Source organism: Argiope bruennichi, chromosome 3 (assembly GCF_947563725.1).
Source record: "Argiope bruennichi chromosome 3, qqArgBrue1.1, whole genome shotgun sequence".
Classification (NCBI taxonomy): Eukaryota; Metazoa; Arthropoda; class Arachnida; order Araneae; family Araneidae; genus Argiope; species Argiope bruennichi.
Genome location: NC_079153.1, coordinates 22672643 through 22693584, shown reverse-complemented (window position 1 = coordinate 22693584; position 20942 = coordinate 22672643). Strand labels below are relative to the sequence as shown.

Sequence of the window (20942 nt, the reverse complement as noted above, 5' to 3'; positions counted from 1 at the left end):
TCCACTAACATTTTCTACCTACAAAAAAATTGGATCAATGCTCTCTGAGCTGTTAAGAAGATTCCAAGGCACGATGTTGTTTGTTTTATCACATATTTCTTTTTGTCTTCAGATAATATTAAGCATCTAATAAAAATAAGCATTGATTTTATTATTAAAATAGTAACCTCAGGCAACAAGTTGGTTCGCAAGAATATCGGTTATATTTGTTTTTATATAAATAGTTTAGAAAAATTGTGTTGCCAAATTGTTTGATATTAAAGTGGTATTATTTTATCTGTTTTATTTTAGTTCTATTTATTGTGTACATGAACTGTTCTAATGAATATAGTCCCATAACATTATGGGGCTATTAAAAATGTAAATATCTGGTTCATTTATCTTCTAAATTTATTTTGTAATTGCACTTTTTTATATGTTTTGTGAACTGCAAAGATATTAAAAAAGAATACTTTCTTAGCTTTCAACAATGGAGGAAAATCAACTGATTCAGTATTTGATGAAACAATGAAAACGGTTTGAATTTTTGGGAAATAATATTATCTATTGGTAGAAATTAAGTAAAAAGAAATATTTTTTAAAATATGCCAAAATTGAGCAAAAATTTTCAGTATTATTAAATTGATATCATTAAAAAGAAAATTTTATATTTTAAAACATAAAATTTTATTTGTGTGTAGTATTATTTTCGGAAGTTATCTCGGAAAACTCCCAAAATTTAGATTAACTTTTAATTAATTAAAATTTCAAAAAAATCGTTTCGAAAGGCACATTGCCACTTTCCAGGGTATATACGTATGTTTCTACATACACGCAGTCATCTTTATTATTAGTGTAGATAAATTAAAAATTAAAATTATGTTTTGTTAAAATAAATATTAACTAGTTTAGAAACAAAAAAATTATTACTCTGTATATAAAGCCTTTGCTAAACAAATTTATTCCCAAATACAATGTTCATATGAAAAAAAATTCACGGTTTTTAAGATTTTAAATTCTAGGATAACATAACAATATTTCTCCTGCAAAATAACAGACGATTAAATAATGAATTCTAATGCAAAATTTCTAAATAAATAAGAAAAATAAAAATAAAAACTCTTCATCAATTATGAAAACAATTTTGATTTACGTTATTGAGAAGTGAAAAATATATGTATATAACCTCCAAAAATGAAATATTTTCTCCTAATTAACTAATCATAGGCTTATTTTAGAGATAAAAATGAAGTAAACATTTTAGATATATTAAATTATTTCAATTAATTGATATAACTTTCAAAAACCCATATAGCATTACTTTCCCAGAAAATAGATTTAAAGCTTAATTTTTATATAGAAAACTAATAACAAGCCTGCGTTGCTTTATATAAGTAAGTATAAAAACATTCGTATATAATACCTTTTAAATTAAGTGACTTCGTTGAAAAAATCGATTTTTTTGAGAAATTATGATTTTTTAAAAATTTAATATTCTTAATGTTTGAACAATTTCTTTAAAAACCCTGTGAATTTAATTTCTTTAAAAACCATGTGAATTTAGTCCTTTTTTTGGGGGGGGGGGGAGTTACATAGATTTATACATTCGTATTTACATATGTTTTAATGCTATTTTATATCTATAGATGCGGTTTAATCAAATTCTAATCTTTGGTAGAATTTTCTTTCTACAAAAATCACAAATTAAAATCTACTGCATATTTTTTGGTTCAAATTTGGTATAATAATTTCTCAATATGTTCTGCAATTTCTTTATGAAAGAATAAGTAATCTATTCATTTAGAAATATTTATAATTGTTTTAATGCTTCACAACGTGAAAAAAAATTGAAAAATTAGCGTTATTTATCATTTGAATCTCAATATTTAAAGAATGGATACAATACAACTTTTTTCCTTCAGAAATTGGATAATATATTTCTTACGCTATATGCAAAATTTTAAACATATCATTTGGTGAGTATTTAAATAAGAAATTTTTTTCTTTATACCTGTTTTTAACCAAAAAAAAAACTCAACTTTTTAATGTTCTTAAAAAAATTTTGTCAATTAACTAGTATATTTTTATAGAGGATTTTTTAATCTTTTTCTTGCAAAAAAATATAACTATTTTAGAGCATTAAAAAAAAGGAAGAAAAGAAAAGAAAAAAAAGAAATGCACCCAGTAAGTAGTTACATCTCATATAAAAATTAATTTTGTATAAATTTTTATAATACGCACATTATACCATACCACTTGATTGAATACCCTCATGCCTTGATCACTTGAAATCGCCTGTTCTGTTAATCAATTCATTTTTTCAATTATTTTAAGCAACTAAAAACAATTTCTAACCAATAAAACAATTTCAAAAGATATGCAACATAAGTTTCAAAAAACAGTTTTGAAGCAGATTAGAATCTTACTATAATTGTATTTCAAAATTGTTAGCATTAAATTAAAAAACAATTACACAGAAAAAAATTTGATATCACTGAAAAAGTGTTTAAAAAATTGAATTTTAAGAACGATATAAAAATGACTCTTGCTGAATAATTTGCACTAAAGTTATTGTTAAAAAAGAGGTCAAAATCTCAGTTACTTTGGATTTATATGAATCAAATATTTAATTAAATTTTGCATTTTAGAAAGTTAGCGGTATTTTTTTCATTTGTCCTAAAATAATAAAATATAAAATATAATTGAAATCGGCTCAGTCGTTTAGAAGAAGCCGTGCATTATACATATATTTATAAATAGAAGCACTGATTTACACAAAGATAAAATTAGTTCGTTATTTCATAATTAAAACCATAAAAAGATTTTCCATTCTGTAAAAGAATAGCATTTTGTTTAACTTGATAAACAGATAATAATGCTAAAACATAGCTTTAAATTATTTTATTTTATTTACATTTTTTTAAAGACTTCAAGTTCTAACACATCAAACGATAATTTCACTTGAAGCTAGCAGACAATTGAATAATGGAAATTCTAAAAAAAAAAAAGAATAAAGAATGGCAATACATAAAGAACGAATAAAAATAGTAGAGTCAAACAATAGAGAAAGTGAATGCTGTCTTTATTCTAATTATAAAGGTAGCGAAACTTGCTTCATTATTATATTTTAGCCTAGTATTATTCTGTTACTCCTCAAGTATGCACGTTGTTCATTGTTTCTAGTGATTTCAGAAGTAACTTTGAATGCAGTTATGTATAATATTGTTTTCACAAGTCAGTAGTTTCCCTTTCATTGCGATAAAAATAGACATTCATTATTTTCATAGTCATTACATACGCACGTGATACAAGTAAAATGCATTGCATCTATTTAATTTTGAAACCCATGGCGCATTTTATTTGAGGATTATGGATATGATATCACAATACAGAATAACGTAGTAGCTGTTGAAATATGGAATGATATGCACTAGTATTTTTGTGGTTTATTGGCATTATCCTCAAGGTACTGTTTAGAAAATAAATTAATTATTTGCAGTAAAACTTAGGAGTTGCAGTAATTATGTGCAGTAACAAACTTAGGAGTTTAAAATTAAAAGTTTAATAAAGTTTTATGAGAAATAGGACAATTTAACTCAAATATTACTGCTTTTATATTCGGAAGGAAGTTTAGTGTAATTTCATTTAACAATATCGTCACGCTTTAAAACAACAAAATATCTCGTAACTTTAAACAGCGGTCAGATGTAGCGGACGACACCTGAACTGATGTCTTCTCTCGGAACTACCGCATAACACTAATATTTTACTCACAACGCCAGATTTAACATACATTAAGTTTAAATGAACGACGAATCTCTAATGGGATCAAATTACGAATAGCAGTCCTGAGCTCTGAAGTTGAAATCTTACCACTAATCTTGGGGGGGGGGGGAATTGAGAGATAATGTAATCACTTGTATAATTTATATACAAGTGATTTCAAAGAATGCACGTCAATTTTGAAAATAATCGTTATAGATATGTTAATACAGAATTTTTCTAATGCTGTTAACCTAGAGTTTCGGTCGTCACATAACATGAAGCGAAACAATGTTCCCCTGTAAAATAAGTTCCATGACTTATGCAGTGAACCCACCTATAATATTTTGTTGCTTTTGCTGTTGAATGATATCAATTAACCAAGCTTCTGTTGCAATGCATAATTATCAATGATTCTAGGCAGCGAATACTCATAACAAAACAATTATTTAGTTAAAATATCTTGCAAATAGAAATTAAGCACTTTTAAGAACATTTAATATATTTTGCCAAAACTTTGATCCTTTATTACAAATTTTATTCCAAGTAATAACAAAGGAACAGCCAGAATTAAAATGATAAAAACTTGGGAGGGGGGGAGTGACATTCGAAACTAATCCGAAACATGGTAGAGTGGTAATGTTTTAGACTTGATTCGTTTATCTTTATTTTATTAAAATTTTTTCCTCTTAATTATAGCAGTTATAATATGCCCATAAAAAATATATTTAATGTCTTCGCAATGCGTGCGAGTATAAATAAATACAATCACTAAAACAATGAAAAGCGTTATTGGAAATTATGATTAATTTTTGATTAATTCTTTAAAATTGATTGTTGGAAAAAAGTTGGTTTTTGGAATTTTAAATTATGCACAAATGGTTTTTGTGCAATAATTTGTTGCAAAGACGTCGACAAAAAAGGTTTAAATTTTGATTACCTATTAATTAAAAATCGAATTAAAATTTTGAAGTTAGTTTCTTTGTTAGTTTGGAGAGCTTTAGATATTACGGTCAGTCTTAGAAACACTTTCCAATCTTCCACGGTGAGTCTTCCCATCATGCATATCGCATGGTACAATTTATTGATGGTATGCTAGCCTTTAAATATTATCATGTTTAAAAAAATCGATGTGCATCGAAACGAATCGATTATTTGGAATTGAAATCATTGAACTTCACGAATGTAGTGAACCTAAAAACCGCAAAGGATACTTGAATTCATTTACAGAAAACAATTTTCACGGTGAATTCTTTCTTCTTAAGAACATTCGAACTTTTTTTTAAAAAAAATATTCCCTGACTATTTCGCCAATAAATATCAAAATTCACAGTTCAAAATTACTAATCGTAGAATATATGACATTTGCTATGTATTTGGAAATGGGATTTTTTTAGCGAACTTTCATACCAGTTACCGTCAAACCGTAATTCTTTCCTTCGAATTAAAAAAAAATAGAATTCAAATGGGAACAAATTTTAATTTGAAAAATTAAAAATTAAGGCCCTGTATTTCCTAGATCTAAAATGTTTTCTTCATTTTCATTGAATCTAAATCGATGCATAATGTCAGTGCTTAATATGTGAACTTTAAATAAAAAATTTAGTATTAAAGGTTTAGTAGAAATATTTAATACGTAATTTTTATTTTAATAGCGATAATTTAACTTGAGTTTATATTTGATATATAAAAATTCCAAATTATTCTTATCAAATTTGATCTCTTATTTTCCAACAATATGCTTAATTTTATTTTGAATGTTCGAATCTCACCATAAAACAAATATTGATAATAACAGAAATATTTCTTGAGAAGCAAAATATTCAAAACTTCTGATTATTATAAATGCACAAATTGAACAATACCACAACGAATACGCATTAATCCTTCGACAAATGTTTAGAGTGGGGTTCTTTGAAAAATATCCTTATCTCTAATACTAATAATACAAATACATTTATCAATACTTTTTATAATGCTATTATTTGATCAATATTTAACGCTTCAATTACTCTTTATAATATTGTTTGCAGATACTTGATGTGAAAGACTTAAAAATTTAGGAGAAGTAGAAAAATAATTTGATTATTAACATTTTTAATAAACAAAAAAATTTCCCCCTTTTTTTAAATTAGCAATATTTTACCAATAAAATTATTGCTAATTTAACAAAATTTAGAATTAAATTAAAATTCCTTATTTTGAAATATCATTTTAGCAAAAATATCTGTTGCATCTTAAAAATTAGTTAATCGAAGACCTTTTCATTTTGCTGTTTGCAACGTTAAAAACAAAGTATAACTATTTGTAGCAGTACCTATCTTCTTATATAATTGTAATACCTCGAGTGGGAGCTCCCTACTTCTTCTAGCATTTTGCAAATTCTTTTACTGTATACTTACTTCGCCACATTCTGGTAAACTCATTTTGGACATTGGCATTCCAACATTTGTAACAACTATGCAAGTAGTATTCTAAACGACCTCACCAGAGAGCAAACTTGACTCTAATATGATCTTTTAAATTTCCCGAGATCCATCTGCCAACTACAAGGATGGTGTGAAAACAATTCTGAAATCAATCGAACATTCCTTCACCACTCCAATGAATCGGTGGGTGTTCTTCCTCTTACTCAGGGGTGCGGACCCAATCCTTTTCCTCGTGGGGGTATTTCTGCTGCACCCCCATATCTTTAATCCCCCCTCTGCTGAATTTGGGGCATCGCTCTAATCCCCGGCAAAAGTGAAAACGGGAGGAAAAAGTGTATTATTTAAGGTCAGTGTTACTGTGCTGTGATTGGCGGAGTTGGCTTGTGACGTAGGCAGTCAAGGTTGACAAACTTTTCCTCTCGATCGGAGAGCACCTACTAAGAGGAGGGCGGACAGACCCAGGGAGCTCACATTCGATTCGGACACCAACCACACCTGTCGGATTTCTCTCTCTCTCTCATTCCCAAAGATGAAGACTTCATCCATCAGAACTTTCGCCCTGCTTGCAGGTGAGTACTCACAGCACTCTCTCCCCTTTTGCTACAGAGAACGACTTCAACTGGAAGGCACCACTTGTTGCTTGCATTTAGGAAAACCAGCCAAAACTTTGAATTTAACTCTCACGAAGAGATGAGCTCTACCTCTTTGGATTCTTATGTAAGAACATGAGGATGGCTTGAAGAATTTGCAAGTTTTTTTTCCAGATTTCAGTTTAAAGTTTATTATTTTCTAATAGCCTGCAACAGGTGTTTGATTTGGGACTTAGGTAATTCCGTAGTAGGATGGTATATATGCAATAATTTAATAGTTTGAAGTAATTTCAAAATATCTGGGTAGTACTTAATAGAAAGAGCAAAGAAAATATGTGTTAGGTATAATTTATATTTTCGGTTTTTAGACGCAGACAAAAAACCAACCACTGAACTTTAACAACTACTACTATACCAATGAAGCACCAATCATCTTCAAGATTAATTATTTTGCAAGCATTTGCTGCTTATAAAAAGAATGGAGTCTGAGCGAAATGATTCGCTAAGCATGCGTAAAAAGAGCGTATTGTTTTAAAGATAATATTTCTTATTAAGAATGTAAATTCTTTGACAAGTTATTTGCTGTTTGTGAGACTATGTCAATAAAACTAGCAGTTGCCATGGCTTTTAACTAATTTCCTTTCGTTTCCTGTATTATTTATAACTTATATTTATATATATTTATAATTTTCATTTAGAAACTCAATGAAATCGGTGACATACATAAATATGTGAAAGTCGGTGGAAAGAATGAAACTTTCGTTTGATTCCTCAGTGAAATACTACATAGCGTTGAAAGAAATTCAACCATGATATCATCGAAAAATTCAGTTTATATCACTCGTATATTTTGCTATAAATCAATACTGTCATGAATGGATATAAATTCACTGATGGCATGCTCTTATGAAGATAACATTTTTCGTCCAAAAAGTTGTTTATAAAAATTAAACTCCTTTCATCGGAAAAAAAAATATGATTTCAGCGCATTAAAGTCTGTTAACTCTATATCGAGAATACCACATTTTAGAAGCTTGTTCTTATTATATAATATAAGGTTTAATATTAAGGTATAAATATTAAATCGTGTTTTAGATATTTTTGTACTTTGTAGAAATCTGTATAAGGTTTCCTATGTCGGCTATTTAAAGGTATTTTATAGACTATTTGATTTGGAATGTCGTTTAGATAATGTGTGCATTTTGATTTTTGAAAAATGCTCAAAATCATTTTTTCAAGGAAGGCGGAATTGAGTTACATTATTAACAACGTGCATTATGACATTTCTCCATTGAAGCTGATTTATCGCTTTGTTTAGTTGAATTAGCCAACTCGAAGTAACCAGCTCCGAAGTTACAAGAGGGTCATTTTGGAACAAATCTCATAATTTTAACTATGTCCCCTTAAAATCTGCACTACATTGCAGAAATTAAAGAAATCTGTAGGTAAAATCTGAGACTAGAGAGTAAATGATCAAGAATAGAAAATGTTTGTGATTGGAAATAATCATCGTAAACGCAATACGTGTTTCTTATGGAAATAGTTCTAAGTCTGAAAGCAGGAGTGGGACTTCGTTCATTTGAAGTTGACTGGATCACAGTTAAAATTCAACATACTCAAAAATATTAAAGAAAATTCGACTTAAAAATAAGTACAGCAAGAGAAAACAATAATTTTAAAATTAAAATGGCAACAAAAATTAATTTTTATAATAATGCAAGAATAATAATTGTGCTGAAAGTAGTCACGCCATTTTATAACTCTCCAATTTCCAAGCTGATAAAGTTTTAAGAAATAACTAATATCCTAAAGACAAATTAAACTGCAATCGCTTTTGCAATTAAATGCTCATTTTTGTCTGTTTTGTGAATTTAAATCGCATCATTTCCCTTTCCTTTATTCTTTACATATCAACATAACACAATGGAAAAGACATGAAGAATTTAAACTCATTTTCATGAATATTTTGAGCTAAGTAGAGTGTTTATAGTAAAAGCATTACAATTATAAACGAATTTTCTGTTTCAGTGGTGGGAAAATAACTATAGTGGACCCTTTTTGGGAATTTTCTCTTGCAATCCTGTATATAAATATTAGAGATATATCCTTATCAATATTAGAGAGAATATAAATATATGTATGTGAAAATTCGTTTTCTCCCCACCAGAAACACTGTTCAGAATCTTAATTTTCGAATTATTTTGAATAAGAGCAACGAGCTTTGGTCGAATTTCGTTGAGAACCTGTTTAAATGCTAAATCAAAAAAATAGGCCCACTATTGGATTCTATCCAAGAAGACTCCTCCACATACAATCAGATACGGTTTTCTTTGTTTTAATTGCATTCAATTAGCGTCGAATAATCGAGGTCCGATTATCCAGAACTCTATCAACCGATATATGCGTTCCGAAAAAACAAAACAAAAAGTAAGCAATGTTTTTTTTTTTTTTTGATAAATTTACCGAATTTTTCAAAACAGGGTGCTAAAATTGACATTGGTGTTAAATTGTACTACGCAAAGATTTTCAGCTGTCGTCATCGTTCGTCATCTGACCGAAATTCGAAATTACAAGGTCTGTCTCTAAATAGCCCTCGCATTTATTTTCAAATGGAACGTTAAAATAACTAAATTAAAGTAAATTAGACGTAATGGCTTGTAAATGATCGTTATCCAGAATTGATCTTTTATAACTCAAGAAGTTATTTATATAAAAAAAATTATATGAACTTTGTTCCATTCTTAAATAGTGATTGAACTTTACGACGTTGATAATGTAAATGTATCTAAAAGTTTTGTATTGTTGATCAAAGAATTATATTTCTTAGAAGCTTTTAAAGAATGCGAAAATGCAAAGAAAGCAGCAAAAAGCAGTAACATTTGCGAATCCTCTAGTAATAAATTTAATAAGTAATAAAGCAGTAAGTTAAAATACAAATATGCGATTCAAAACCTGATTCCCCCGAAGAATCAGCGTGTAACTTTGTCTGTTATATATTAAATCCGTTGAGGCCCAATGTCGGTGATGTGTGGAAGTTTGGAGAGGAGAAGGTCATCTCAGGTGCCGTTCTCGTCATCTGGCCGCGTTTCAAAATTAGGAAATCAGTTTGAAAATAGCTCCAGTATTGCGTTGAAACGAATCGTTAATGTAATAAAACTATAGGTCCAAAGCTGGTGTTGTGCGGAAGTTTGGGGATGGAATGCCAGCTCGTCATCCGCATCATCTGACCACTGTTCAAAACTACGATATCCATTCTAAAATAGTCATAGCATTGCTTTTATACGGACCATTAATGTAATTAAATTAAATTAAGCATAAATGCGAAACTTCGTGCCCAAAAGACCAGCTGTCCATAAGGGACATTATATATCAATTTGCGCTGAAAAGAAATGCTTTACGATTTCTTTTCACTTCGTGATTTAGTTACAACTTTTATTACATAAAAACCGTGACACAATAAAAACATTTCGACGTTCCTTGCATTGTCAATCACAGGTAATGAACTCATCCATCCGAACGACAAAGGTTTCGCACAATATCCGGAAGCGACAAATTTCCTTCTTTTCCCCCTTTCACTCAAATGACTCACGAAATAGCGAGAGAAAAAAGTGCAGTAGAACAATGGAAAGAGAATGATTGTTTCACACGTGTAACTCTGTCAGCAGAACATCCAATATTCCGTGTAATGATGGCACGACTTGAAATAATTAAGGGTTGAGACATCTTTTCATAAAGTATACAGTAATAATATATTTTCTCTTGGAAACCTTTTCGTCTCATTTTGAAATGGCTTTATAATTTATTATATTTTTGAAATTTATTTAAACTGTCTGAGTCTCTTTATCTTGAAAATAACTTTTTTATTTTTTTTTATTTTGAATAGTTTCGACATAACTTTAAGTAATAGCATTGCAGTACCCATCAAAAATAGTTGTTTGAAAAACATTTATCCGTCCTCAAAGAGTTTTAGTTCATTCATTAATATGAAGCATATTTCAAACTTGGCCCAATGCCATTGAAATATTAAGGTAGAAATTCTAAGTTGTTAATTGTAAATTTTTCCTTTTTTTCAATCAGGTATCATCGGAGTTGTTTTCGGACAGCAGCAGCAACAGCAGCAACAACAACAACAGCAGCAGCAGTGCAACATTGAAGAATGTCTCGTGAAGCTGAGGGATCCCGACCCCGCCAAGGAAGGAGGAGACCTCAAGATTTTCTGCTCGTAAGTAGAAAGAATACTTTTGTTGTTATTTTCCCTTAATTAAACCTACTTGGTGGCAGCTATTCGTAAATTACGTGGGGATTCTTGATTGGCTTGAATGCAAGCTTCAAAGAATAAGTTTGTAAATTAGAGAAATTTAAGAGAAATCACAAAATATCGTTTATATTCGTAAATTAGAGAAATTTAACAGAAATCTAAAAATATCGTTTATATTCGTAAATTAAAGAAATTTAAGAGAAATCTCAAAATATCAAGCTTATAATTAGTGCAATTTAAATTCGTAAATTAGAGAAATTTAAGAAGAATCTCAAAATATCAAGCTTATAATTAGTGTTTTCCATTAGTGCAGACAATCTGAGCAATTTGTAATGCATATTTTTCTCCTCATTATCGACGCCCACTTTATTTTGTACGGACGATGATACGGACTATGACTACAACATTTCAATTAAAATTCCGGATTTCAACAAGTTCAGGCAACAAAGAAATATCACTTTTCCTTTTCACCAACGAATTTGCTTTGTTTTATGTAAATTGACAGGAAGTTCTCGGTAAGTGAATGACCTAAAATTGGCTTGAAAAAAAAATACGTCTGAAATCTAATTAGGATCAAAATATAACAGTTTAAGAAAATTTTTAATTTTTTTAATCCTTTTGTAGCTAAAAGAGCATTCTGTGTTTTTAATATTTTAATTTACCTTTTTCGAGCTTCGTTATAACTTCTAAAAGCATCATTTGATTTTTAAAATTGTTTACATCGAATTCGAATGAAATTGTAACTCTGTTCTTGATTTCTACAAAGGAAGAAAGACAAAAAGTAATTAAATTTTCTGGTATATTAGTTAGATCATTTTGAATCAGTTTTCGATGCTTTAAGCTATTAAATGTCCATTGTACGCAACTGGTAACAAATAATGCCGAATTTAAAAGATGAATTACTAAGCTATTTGAGATGCATACCTCCATGCATTGTCTTTTCTTGTCTGCTTAAATAGGGTACTTAGTATATAAAGCATATATTCACTCTAACAATTTTTTGGGCCCCCAGAAAGTGAAATCTTAAGCTTAGTTAGTATATCTTATATTCAAATCTGGTATTGAAAACAGCCAACAATACAAAGATGCTGTGTGGCATAATATCTTTAAAGGTCATCTTGGGCTTTTTATATCTTAAAAGAAACTTTCATTGATAATTTAAATATCTGATGGTAATTGTAAATTTATAAATCATGTATTAATCACGTGATTTTCGATGTTAATACATTCAACATTTCATCTGTCATCTATGGCACCAAGGAAAACACGTATTTTTAGATTACGATTCCAGAAAAGTCCGCGAGATTGGAAACGTTGACAAATAATTTCCGCCAGAAAATAACTTTGTTGGTTTTTCAAAAAACATGTAGTAAGCCATTATAATTGCTTTAAACTTTTTTATTTGACTTCTTAAAATAACTCATAGTGATTATTCTGGAAGTTCCTTTTTCGAGGGGGTTCGGATTAATATATCTTGGTGGTTTGTATATTTGTATTGAAAGCATTATTTTTTGTGGTCATTTCAGCCGCACCGTGGAAGGATTGTCCTGCCTTGACAGATGCTTGGATTCCCCCATCTATCAAGCCACCAGCCCTATCGTCATGGGAGGCGTCAAACAACTGCTTTCTGAAATCTGCGCCCCAGGATCAGGCCTCGGAAAGCGTAAGCACATTTTCCCAGAAGATTAGAAATATTTATACTAACTTTTCATCGAAATACTATCTCATTATAATCAGTCCACGGCACGCGAATCTTATAATTCCTCTAGGATCATAAATTTGGAAATCATTCTGAATTGGTATGGCGTGGAGAGTAAAGTTCGACATTCAGTTCTTTCTAATTTCTATTACTCCGTTCCCAACGCACCAATTATGGTGAGAACTTTGTATTTTGAAAAATACGGGGCAGAGGTTTAAAGGGAGAGGTGGCTTGTATTATAGCAAGGCATTCGACAAGGGGTTTGAAAGTGAAATTCTCCTTTTGGACTTGTGACTAGACAAGCTAAATGGATGAGCTAAAAATGGAATGGCATGAAGTGCTGTCATTCTCTTAGCATAACATGAAATGATTGTAAATAGACAAAAGATTCACGTACTTTTAAATAAAAACTTTTAATTATTGTAAAATGACATTACATTCTAAAGCTACAGTAGGGTTTTTTTTATAAAAAAGTTTTTTCGTGCGTTTTTGATTAAAATTTTTTATAATGCTTTATTAAGTTTGGCTTGCTGTTCACGATTTGCATGGATTTACTAGTTTGCAAAATTAAAGAAGTTTATTTTTGCAATCTGATCCGAACAAATTATTTTGTCGATTTGCTTATAAGCCATTCCGAGATACATTAACATTAAGATAGGACTAGAAGTTGCGAAGAAATTCAAGATCAAGTAAAAACGACTGAATATTCCCGCTTTATTACAACTATATTTTTTAAATCTTTCGATTTCTTTAGATTTACATTGGCTAAATTTAATTGAGGGGAAATAATTGTTTCTTTGAAATTTGCAAAATAATTGTATCTGCTCTAAGAAAGATATTTAATGCTTTATCAATAAGAAAATATCATGAGTTATTAAAATTTAAGATTTTAAGTACTGAGCAATGGAATGTTGCCTCTATTTTCAAACAGCCAACTTTTCTTCTTTTTAGATAGAAACAAGTGGCATCAATGATAATATAGTAATTTAATGTTTCTTCTTAATATTGTAATATTTAAGTGTAGACGTAAAAGTAATTTAATAATTTTTCTAATCTAATAATTACTCAATTCATTAAAATTTCTCTATAAATTACTCTTATTTACTCTGATTCAGTTATATTTTATTATTATTTCGCCTTCAGCTTCTATATTACATTTTCAAAGCAAATATTATTCGCAAATTTTTTAGTAAATGAATAAATAAACTTTTTTTATTAAGTTTTTTTTTTTCTTTTCCAGCATTTATTGTAGGAAATGCTCTGTTCCCCAGATAACCAGTTTTTGATTGATTTCGAAATAATTAAAAAAAATAACACCGTTTTAATATTTTGTTTTTGTTCGTTTATAGGTTATATGCAAGAATCTAAGTGCCTTAATCAGCAGAACACTACCGTAATGGATTGCGCCACTTCCATGATTGAGAGATACCCAGCTCTTATCCAGAGACCTGATCCTGAATCCATCATCAAGGTTTTCTGCTGGTAAGTGACTTGCTAATCTCGCATCCACTTTCACCGGAAACCTTTCGGTTCTTCATTCATCATTTTGTGAAGTGACACCGCCTGTCGTGCTGCCATCTATCGGTACTTTTTAATATTATAACATTAAGATGTAAATCTAATTTACTTTATAATTTTTAAGGAGAGCATTGGTCATCAAATTGTTTATCTGCTAAAGATCTCAAACTATTCTATTGTTTTATGGGAAAATACGACCAAGAATATTTATAACGATAAAAGAAACTGAATAATATTAATCACTAATCGAAATAAGCAATTTTATTTCTTAATCTATCAAACAATGGACTTTATTCACGTGATTGTCACAATCGTATGATGAATGAATTGCACATTTAATATAATATAACCTGGGGTTTACAGTATTTACCGCGGAGATATGAAAAGACTTTTTCACAGTTGCGTAGTGATCTGTCCCGTTTGACTCAGCAGAATGATCGTGTAAACATAGATCGAACATGTGCAGATAAGTCACAAATGTGCCTTTTCTTGCGATCTACTTATTCGTTTTTTAAAAATTTAATGAAGCTCTGTTAATGTCTATTAGATGCAAGAACAAGAAATTTCAACATCCTGCTTCGAAAGATTCCATCTTTTACAACAAGTTTCTAAGAAATATTTTTCATATGATTTTCGAACCATGATATAGAATAATCAACCTTGATATTAACAGTATTTCTATGAGTATTAGTGTCAGTAAGTAATGAGTAACTCTATTACCATTAGTATCAATATTAGTAAAGTATGGGGCATAGTATTACCGTTGGTATCAATATCAGTAAAGTATGAGAAATAGTATTACTATTTGTATCAGTATCAGTAAAGTATGGGAAACAGTATTATCATTGATATAAGTATCAGTGAGGTATGAGTAAAACAGTATCAGTAAAATATGGGAAATAGTATTACCATTAGTATCAGTATTAGTGAGGCATGGGAAACAGTATTACCATGAATATCAGTAAGATATGGGAAACCGTATTACCATTGGTATCAATATTAGTGAGGCATGGGAAACAGTATTACCATGAATATCAGTAAGATATGGGAAACAATATTAACATTAGTATCAGTGCCAGTAAGTTATGGGTAGCAATATTACCATTAGTATCTATGTCAATAAGAAATGAGTAACTGTATTACCATCAGTAAGGTATGGAATGAGTAACAGTATCAATAAGGTATGAGTAACAGTATTATAATGAGTAGCTAACTTCATTGATACTGTTCATTTAGCACTAACTTATCAATAACCTCGTTCCTAGAATACTCAAATGTCCTTTAATCCTTTCAAGACTGATTTTTTTTAAAAAAACGGTGGTTTGAATGCATTAAAATTCCCCTTCCGGATTGAAAGGGTTAACTCAACAGTTATGAACTTCAGTTATCAGAGTTCCAAATATTTAAGTGAATTTTTTTCTTGCCACAGCTCCATCGACCGCACTGAGGAATGCATTGTTGAGAGAGTGCACAAGGACTGTGGCAGAGGTGCCGCCAAGCTAGTCAATGAGATGATGGGACGTGCTTTCTACCCTATCAACCAGTTCATCTGCTACTTCAACGATCCTTCACAGTGCCCCAAATTCTAAGCACTGCAACCTCTTCCTTCTTTCCAATTCCATCATTCTACCTCGAAATTTCAAATCAAAAATAAACTAGGTTTATACTTTATTACCACCACCAATTAACTAAAAAAAAAATTCCTTGCATCTCATCGATATCTAAAAAATGAAATCTCGATTACAGAATACAAGTAATAAAATATTAAAGATGCAGAATATTTTTTAAAAAAGCGTTTTTTTGAAAAATAGATTAACAAAATTTATAACAATCCGAATTTTGTGAATGAAAATTGCATTACGGCCCACATTTAAACCTAAACAGTATCGATTCGATTTATTAATTAAAAATATTCAGTGGTCTAGGATTTCAGACAAATAAATTTAATCTTGCCTTATATCGCAAAAAGTAGAATATTGCGTCATTTCGATATTGTTTTCAAACTATATATACTTTAGAATTCCTGAAATTTAAGTAAAAACCGATTCAGCAGTTGGATTCTAAAACGTGGCTTTCTTAATTCCAAAAACATATCTAATATCCTCCAAATGTTATTGATAAAAATTTTTACAAAAAACGATTGATTTTTATAAAACTGTTTAAAATGTCAATTATTTAAAATTTCTAAACAAAATTTTATTTTTATAATTGGTAAAAGTTCATTCAATATTATTAATTTTTTTTGCATGTTCAAATTTTTACGATGCCACAAAGTGCCTTACTATTTTTTACCAAACCAAATTTCTTTAAACTGTGGCCTTATTATATTGAATATTAAAAAAAAAAAAAAAAAAAAAAAAATCTAGGAATCAACCATTAAAAAAGTTGGCAATTTTCTTTATAATTAAATTCAACGCTCATTTTTCAAAATTATTAGACATTTTTATATTTAAGATATAATAAACAAGTATTTTTTTAAAGAGATTAATAAATAACATCAACAAATTTCTACATTGTTCAAATTTTAATTTAGTGAATCGTTCATCATTTCATTTTACTAACAAATGTGTAAATAATTTTCGGAGTGGTCTTTTCTATTTATTTACTATTTTTCAAATTTTGCACCTCGTATGTACATAATTTTTTTCGATGTCATCACCTCATGAGCAATCGTGGAGTGGAGGGAGAACCTTCGAATCATTCCTCATCTTTCGTTTGTACATAGGAAAGAAGTTTCAAAATTGTGTATTTTTCTCATGCACTCTGTAAATAAAATTTAGTTCACCCTTTATGTAGTGTGTCTGATCCATTATTTTCTTTCAGTTCAACATTTTAGTTGTATTAGGCAAAGGCAATCCTTAAGAACATTGGTTAGTTAAATACTTAGAACTTTATAATTCTTGTTTTTAAAACCTTCTAGAAATAATAAAACACCTATTTCTTAGATCTTCAGCGTAATATAACGAAAAATGGCATAAATAATAATTTATTTCTTATGCCGCATGGAAGGTTCGATAATGATGACGGACCTTTTTTGTATTTTAAAGATTTTATTGTTTCTCCGCTTTCGGGAGTTGGATTGAGCCTTGCCTTTCGGCGTTGCTGCTACGTCGATGATGTTACAAAGACTGATGGTTTTTTACATATACCGCTAGAGGGCGTTACAAGTGAGAGGTGGGGCAACATGCTTACGTAACACCGCAATTATTAAACAGTTTGCATAACTCTGAAGCTGTTGTTCAAAATAATAAGCTTACCTGATAAGCTATCTGGTTCTGTTCAAGCAATGGACAAGTACTATATAGTATGTAGAAACTTTTTTTCGGTTTTCGTTATATTTACACACACACGTCCATATCATTTTATTTTTTATCAACATATTTTCATAAATTAATGAGTCTATCTGATAACTAGCTAGCACAATTGACGCAATGAACTGTACTAGATAGCATGAAGGATTTTTTTTAATAATATTTATACACACACGCTCATGAGTATTCATTTTGAAACTTGAAAGAAGTAAGAGGTAGGGATTTATAGCAACAATGGCTGTTATCCCAGATGCAGAGAACAAGAAATTTCATCTACAAACTCAAGAGAGCGCACAAAAAGAAATTGAAATTTCAGTCAATTAACAGTTTTGCTGTTGCGCTTCAGTCCATGTTCAGGTTTCTAAAGTTCAACTGAAGAGATACAACAAAGCGGAGAGTTCACGCAACACGAAGTAACAATTAAATAAAAGACCCATAGAGGCCACAACAGAATCTGATCAACGAAGTTAATAGATATTGAAGTGCTTCATTGCTTGAAGAGAAATTTGAAGATTGGTTTTGTTTGCATTTATTTTTCCCAGAAGAATTTTGAAGGAGATATCTTGTTTATCTAATTGTCAAAAAGTCCACGGCTTGTCCCTGCAATAAGTATAGTGTTTGAACGAAATAATTATGTGTTCAATATCATTAATGCTATTACATTCATGACAAAGAGGATCATTTTGGAGGTTAAAATGATTCAAAAGTCTTGGTGTTGCAATTGTTTTGCTGATTAGTCTAACCAAAACAACATCTTCCCTCCGATTGAGTATTCATTTTATGTCTACATATTTTCATAAATTACATACACGTAATATATATCTTCATAAACTGAATACATTTCTAATGATTCTAATTATTCTTTAGAACGATTACAATTAAATAAGGGTTTCCTCACTTTACTCCTTCCCAAATGGGGGAAAAAAACCATGCTTATTTGCTCTTGAAATGGAAATCTCGAGGTCGGTTGTTGCATTTACGGTGTTCATACCTAAGGAGAAAAGTTGCTGCGCATTATAATCCAGTATATTAACTCCAAATCATAATGCGGCCAACTATTATCAAGCAAGTAAAATGTTGCAGGTTTACCTCATTTTGCTATATTTATAACTAATTTGGAACAAACAATACGGCTATTTTGGGACGGACCTCGCAATTACGAACTGGTCAGAAGATTAGGACGCTACCTGAGGTGGCACCTCCTGTCTCTACTCTCACACTAACAGGTGGATGTTTGACTTTCTATGTCAGATATAACGCGTACTAAGCCACATAAAAGACGAGACTTTAATTAAAATGGATTTTGAACTGGAGTCCTAGCAGCCGAAATCTTATCACCAGATTTCTGCGGTTTAATACATTATAAAACTTTCTCATTGAATTATTGTATCACAGTCAGAACAAGTAATGAAAGTTCCATCTGCGGTACGATAATCGTTCTTCCCAAGAAATTATTATTAATGACGGCATTTCATTTGCAGGCCGTCATTAACGGACACTCTACTCCAGCTCTCTTAGAGATTGCTATATTAGAGTTAATAGCAAACCACCCTTCCATACATCCTAAGCTTCTTCCTCCCATTGTGGCCCCAATATAAATACAATCCCTATTACATGATGGATATGAGTTGATAGAAATTCAAATGGATTGGATACCTAATCATTCTTTGGAAATTTAAAGGCAATTTCAAAAATTTGAGCTATAATTTATGAGACATGACATACTTAAAGGAATGGTTTAAATGTATCTTTTACATTGAATTCGATTTGAAGACGTGGGAGGATTTGGGTACAGTCTCAAGAGATTTTAATTTCCGAACATTACTATAGCAGAAGGGTCATTGGCATTACGATTAACAATATGGTGTAAGAGCAATTTCTATCATTTTAAGAAATAACTATATAAAGTTACTGAAATACAGCTGAGGAAAAAAAATTACAATAAAAATATGGTCTATGACTATCAATTATACACTTCTACAATCCACACTATTGTAGAAGTGTAGTGATAAGAAATGTTGTAGAAGTGCAGAAAATGACATGCCGGTGGATAATGACACGGATTACAAATCTTTACAAATAATAAAGATGAACGAGCATGATGCTCTGCAGGACATATTGCTTGATCTAGGAATACAAATTTTGGCACATATACACTCTGGAAGGTGGGAAAACGCATCTAAGAATGATTTTTTAAAAATTTTAATTAACTGAAAATTAAGCTAAATTTTGGCGCCTTTCAGAAAAAATTTCCGAAAATATTACAGCACAAAAATTATTTTTACATCATCTTAGATTTCATATATATATATATATATATATATATATATATATATATATATATATATATCGAGTTACCGTTTTGCCATTATAAAGTTAACGTTTGATTAGACAGAGAACAGACAGACTTCCTCTGAACAGATTCTGCTAAACATTTGATAGAAATATACAAATGAAAAATAAAAAGCACATACCTAATCCCATTCGTCTATCTCAAAATGTTTTTGAGTTATCTTTGTCACAGACAGACGGACATTTTCCAAAAATGTGTTTTTCGGACTCAGGGTGGGCTAAAATACAGGGGATTTTTCAAAATCCCCAGTTCGAATTTTTTGACGATTACAATACTTTTTGTATACTTCGTATTCGAGAAAATAAAAATGGAATTATCAAGGAGTAATTCCATACGAGTATTTTCACGATTTTAAAAAAGCAACTACAACAACATTTTCTGATTTTTTAATTTATTCAGAAGATATATTGCCTATATTTCCTAGCACCATCAACTGCGCATGATTACATTACGATTCCCAAGATGTACTCTTAATGACACAGAAATTATCAATTAATATTACTTCGGTTTAGGTACAATTGTGGTAATCCACCCACTCCCGGGTCACCTTCAAAATGGAGATGAGAAGCTTCCAACATGATGGTTGGTTCTCGCTGGTTTGATAGGTACAGAAATCTTGTAAAATATCTCCTACCAAATGACGGAACGTGCCTCCTACGGGAGAGGTTGTTCCTTGCCCGATAATGACTCAACCATCATCAATATTTTCGTGGTGATCCGGTCATTCTGAACCTTTGTTATGCCTCGATTTTTTTTGTTAGCACAGAAACACCAGTAGAAGTGTTTCATGTTTTATGAGGAATGAAATGGCTTATTGCCATCATCTTGCATTATATAACCGTAAAACTGTTTTATAATATGTGAAAGACTTAAAATTGTAACAAATTACATTAATGAACTCTAGTGTACCTTGAGATATCTCTAGTAATTTTGTACCAAATCATAGATCTATATAACATTTTGAACTTAGTCATTTGAAAGAAAGAAATTCAAAATGCACTTCTGTTCTCTACTGTGAAGCATAAAATGTGCTATACCGAGTT

General features: G+C 30.2%; 1 protein-coding gene across 1 annotated transcript; it reads left to right on the top strand.

The window, feature by feature from the left end:
- Positions 1-6611: 6611 nt before the first annotated feature.
- Positions 6612-17026, top strand: LOC129962525 (uncharacterized). The gene is made up of 5 exons (XM_056076279.1): positions 6612-6739; positions 10838-10982; positions 12545-12681; positions 14067-14199; positions 15665-17026. Exons 1-5 carry the CDS (start codon positions 6700-6702, stop codon positions 15822-15824), a joined length of 615 nt encoding a protein of 204 aa, XP_055932254.1. The 5' UTR covers positions 6612-6699; the 3' UTR covers positions 15825-17026.
- Positions 17027-20942: the final 3916 nt, after the last annotated feature.

What these genes read in the sequence shown, in the direction of transcription:
- LOC129962525 (XM_056076279.1), top strand. Translation starts at nt 6,700, where the DNA reads ATGAAGACTTCATCCATCAGAACTTTCGCCCTGCTTGCAG. An exon ending in AACTTTCGCCCTGCTTGCAG is followed by an intron (nt 6,740 to 10,837) that starts GTGAGTACTCAC and finishes TTTTTCAATCAG; the next exon opens with GTATCATCGGAGTTGTTTTC. An exon ending in GACCTCAAGATTTTCTGCTC is followed by an intron (nt 10,983 to 12,544) that starts GTAAGTAGAAAG and finishes TGGTCATTTCAG; the next exon opens with CCGCACCGTGGAAGGATTGT.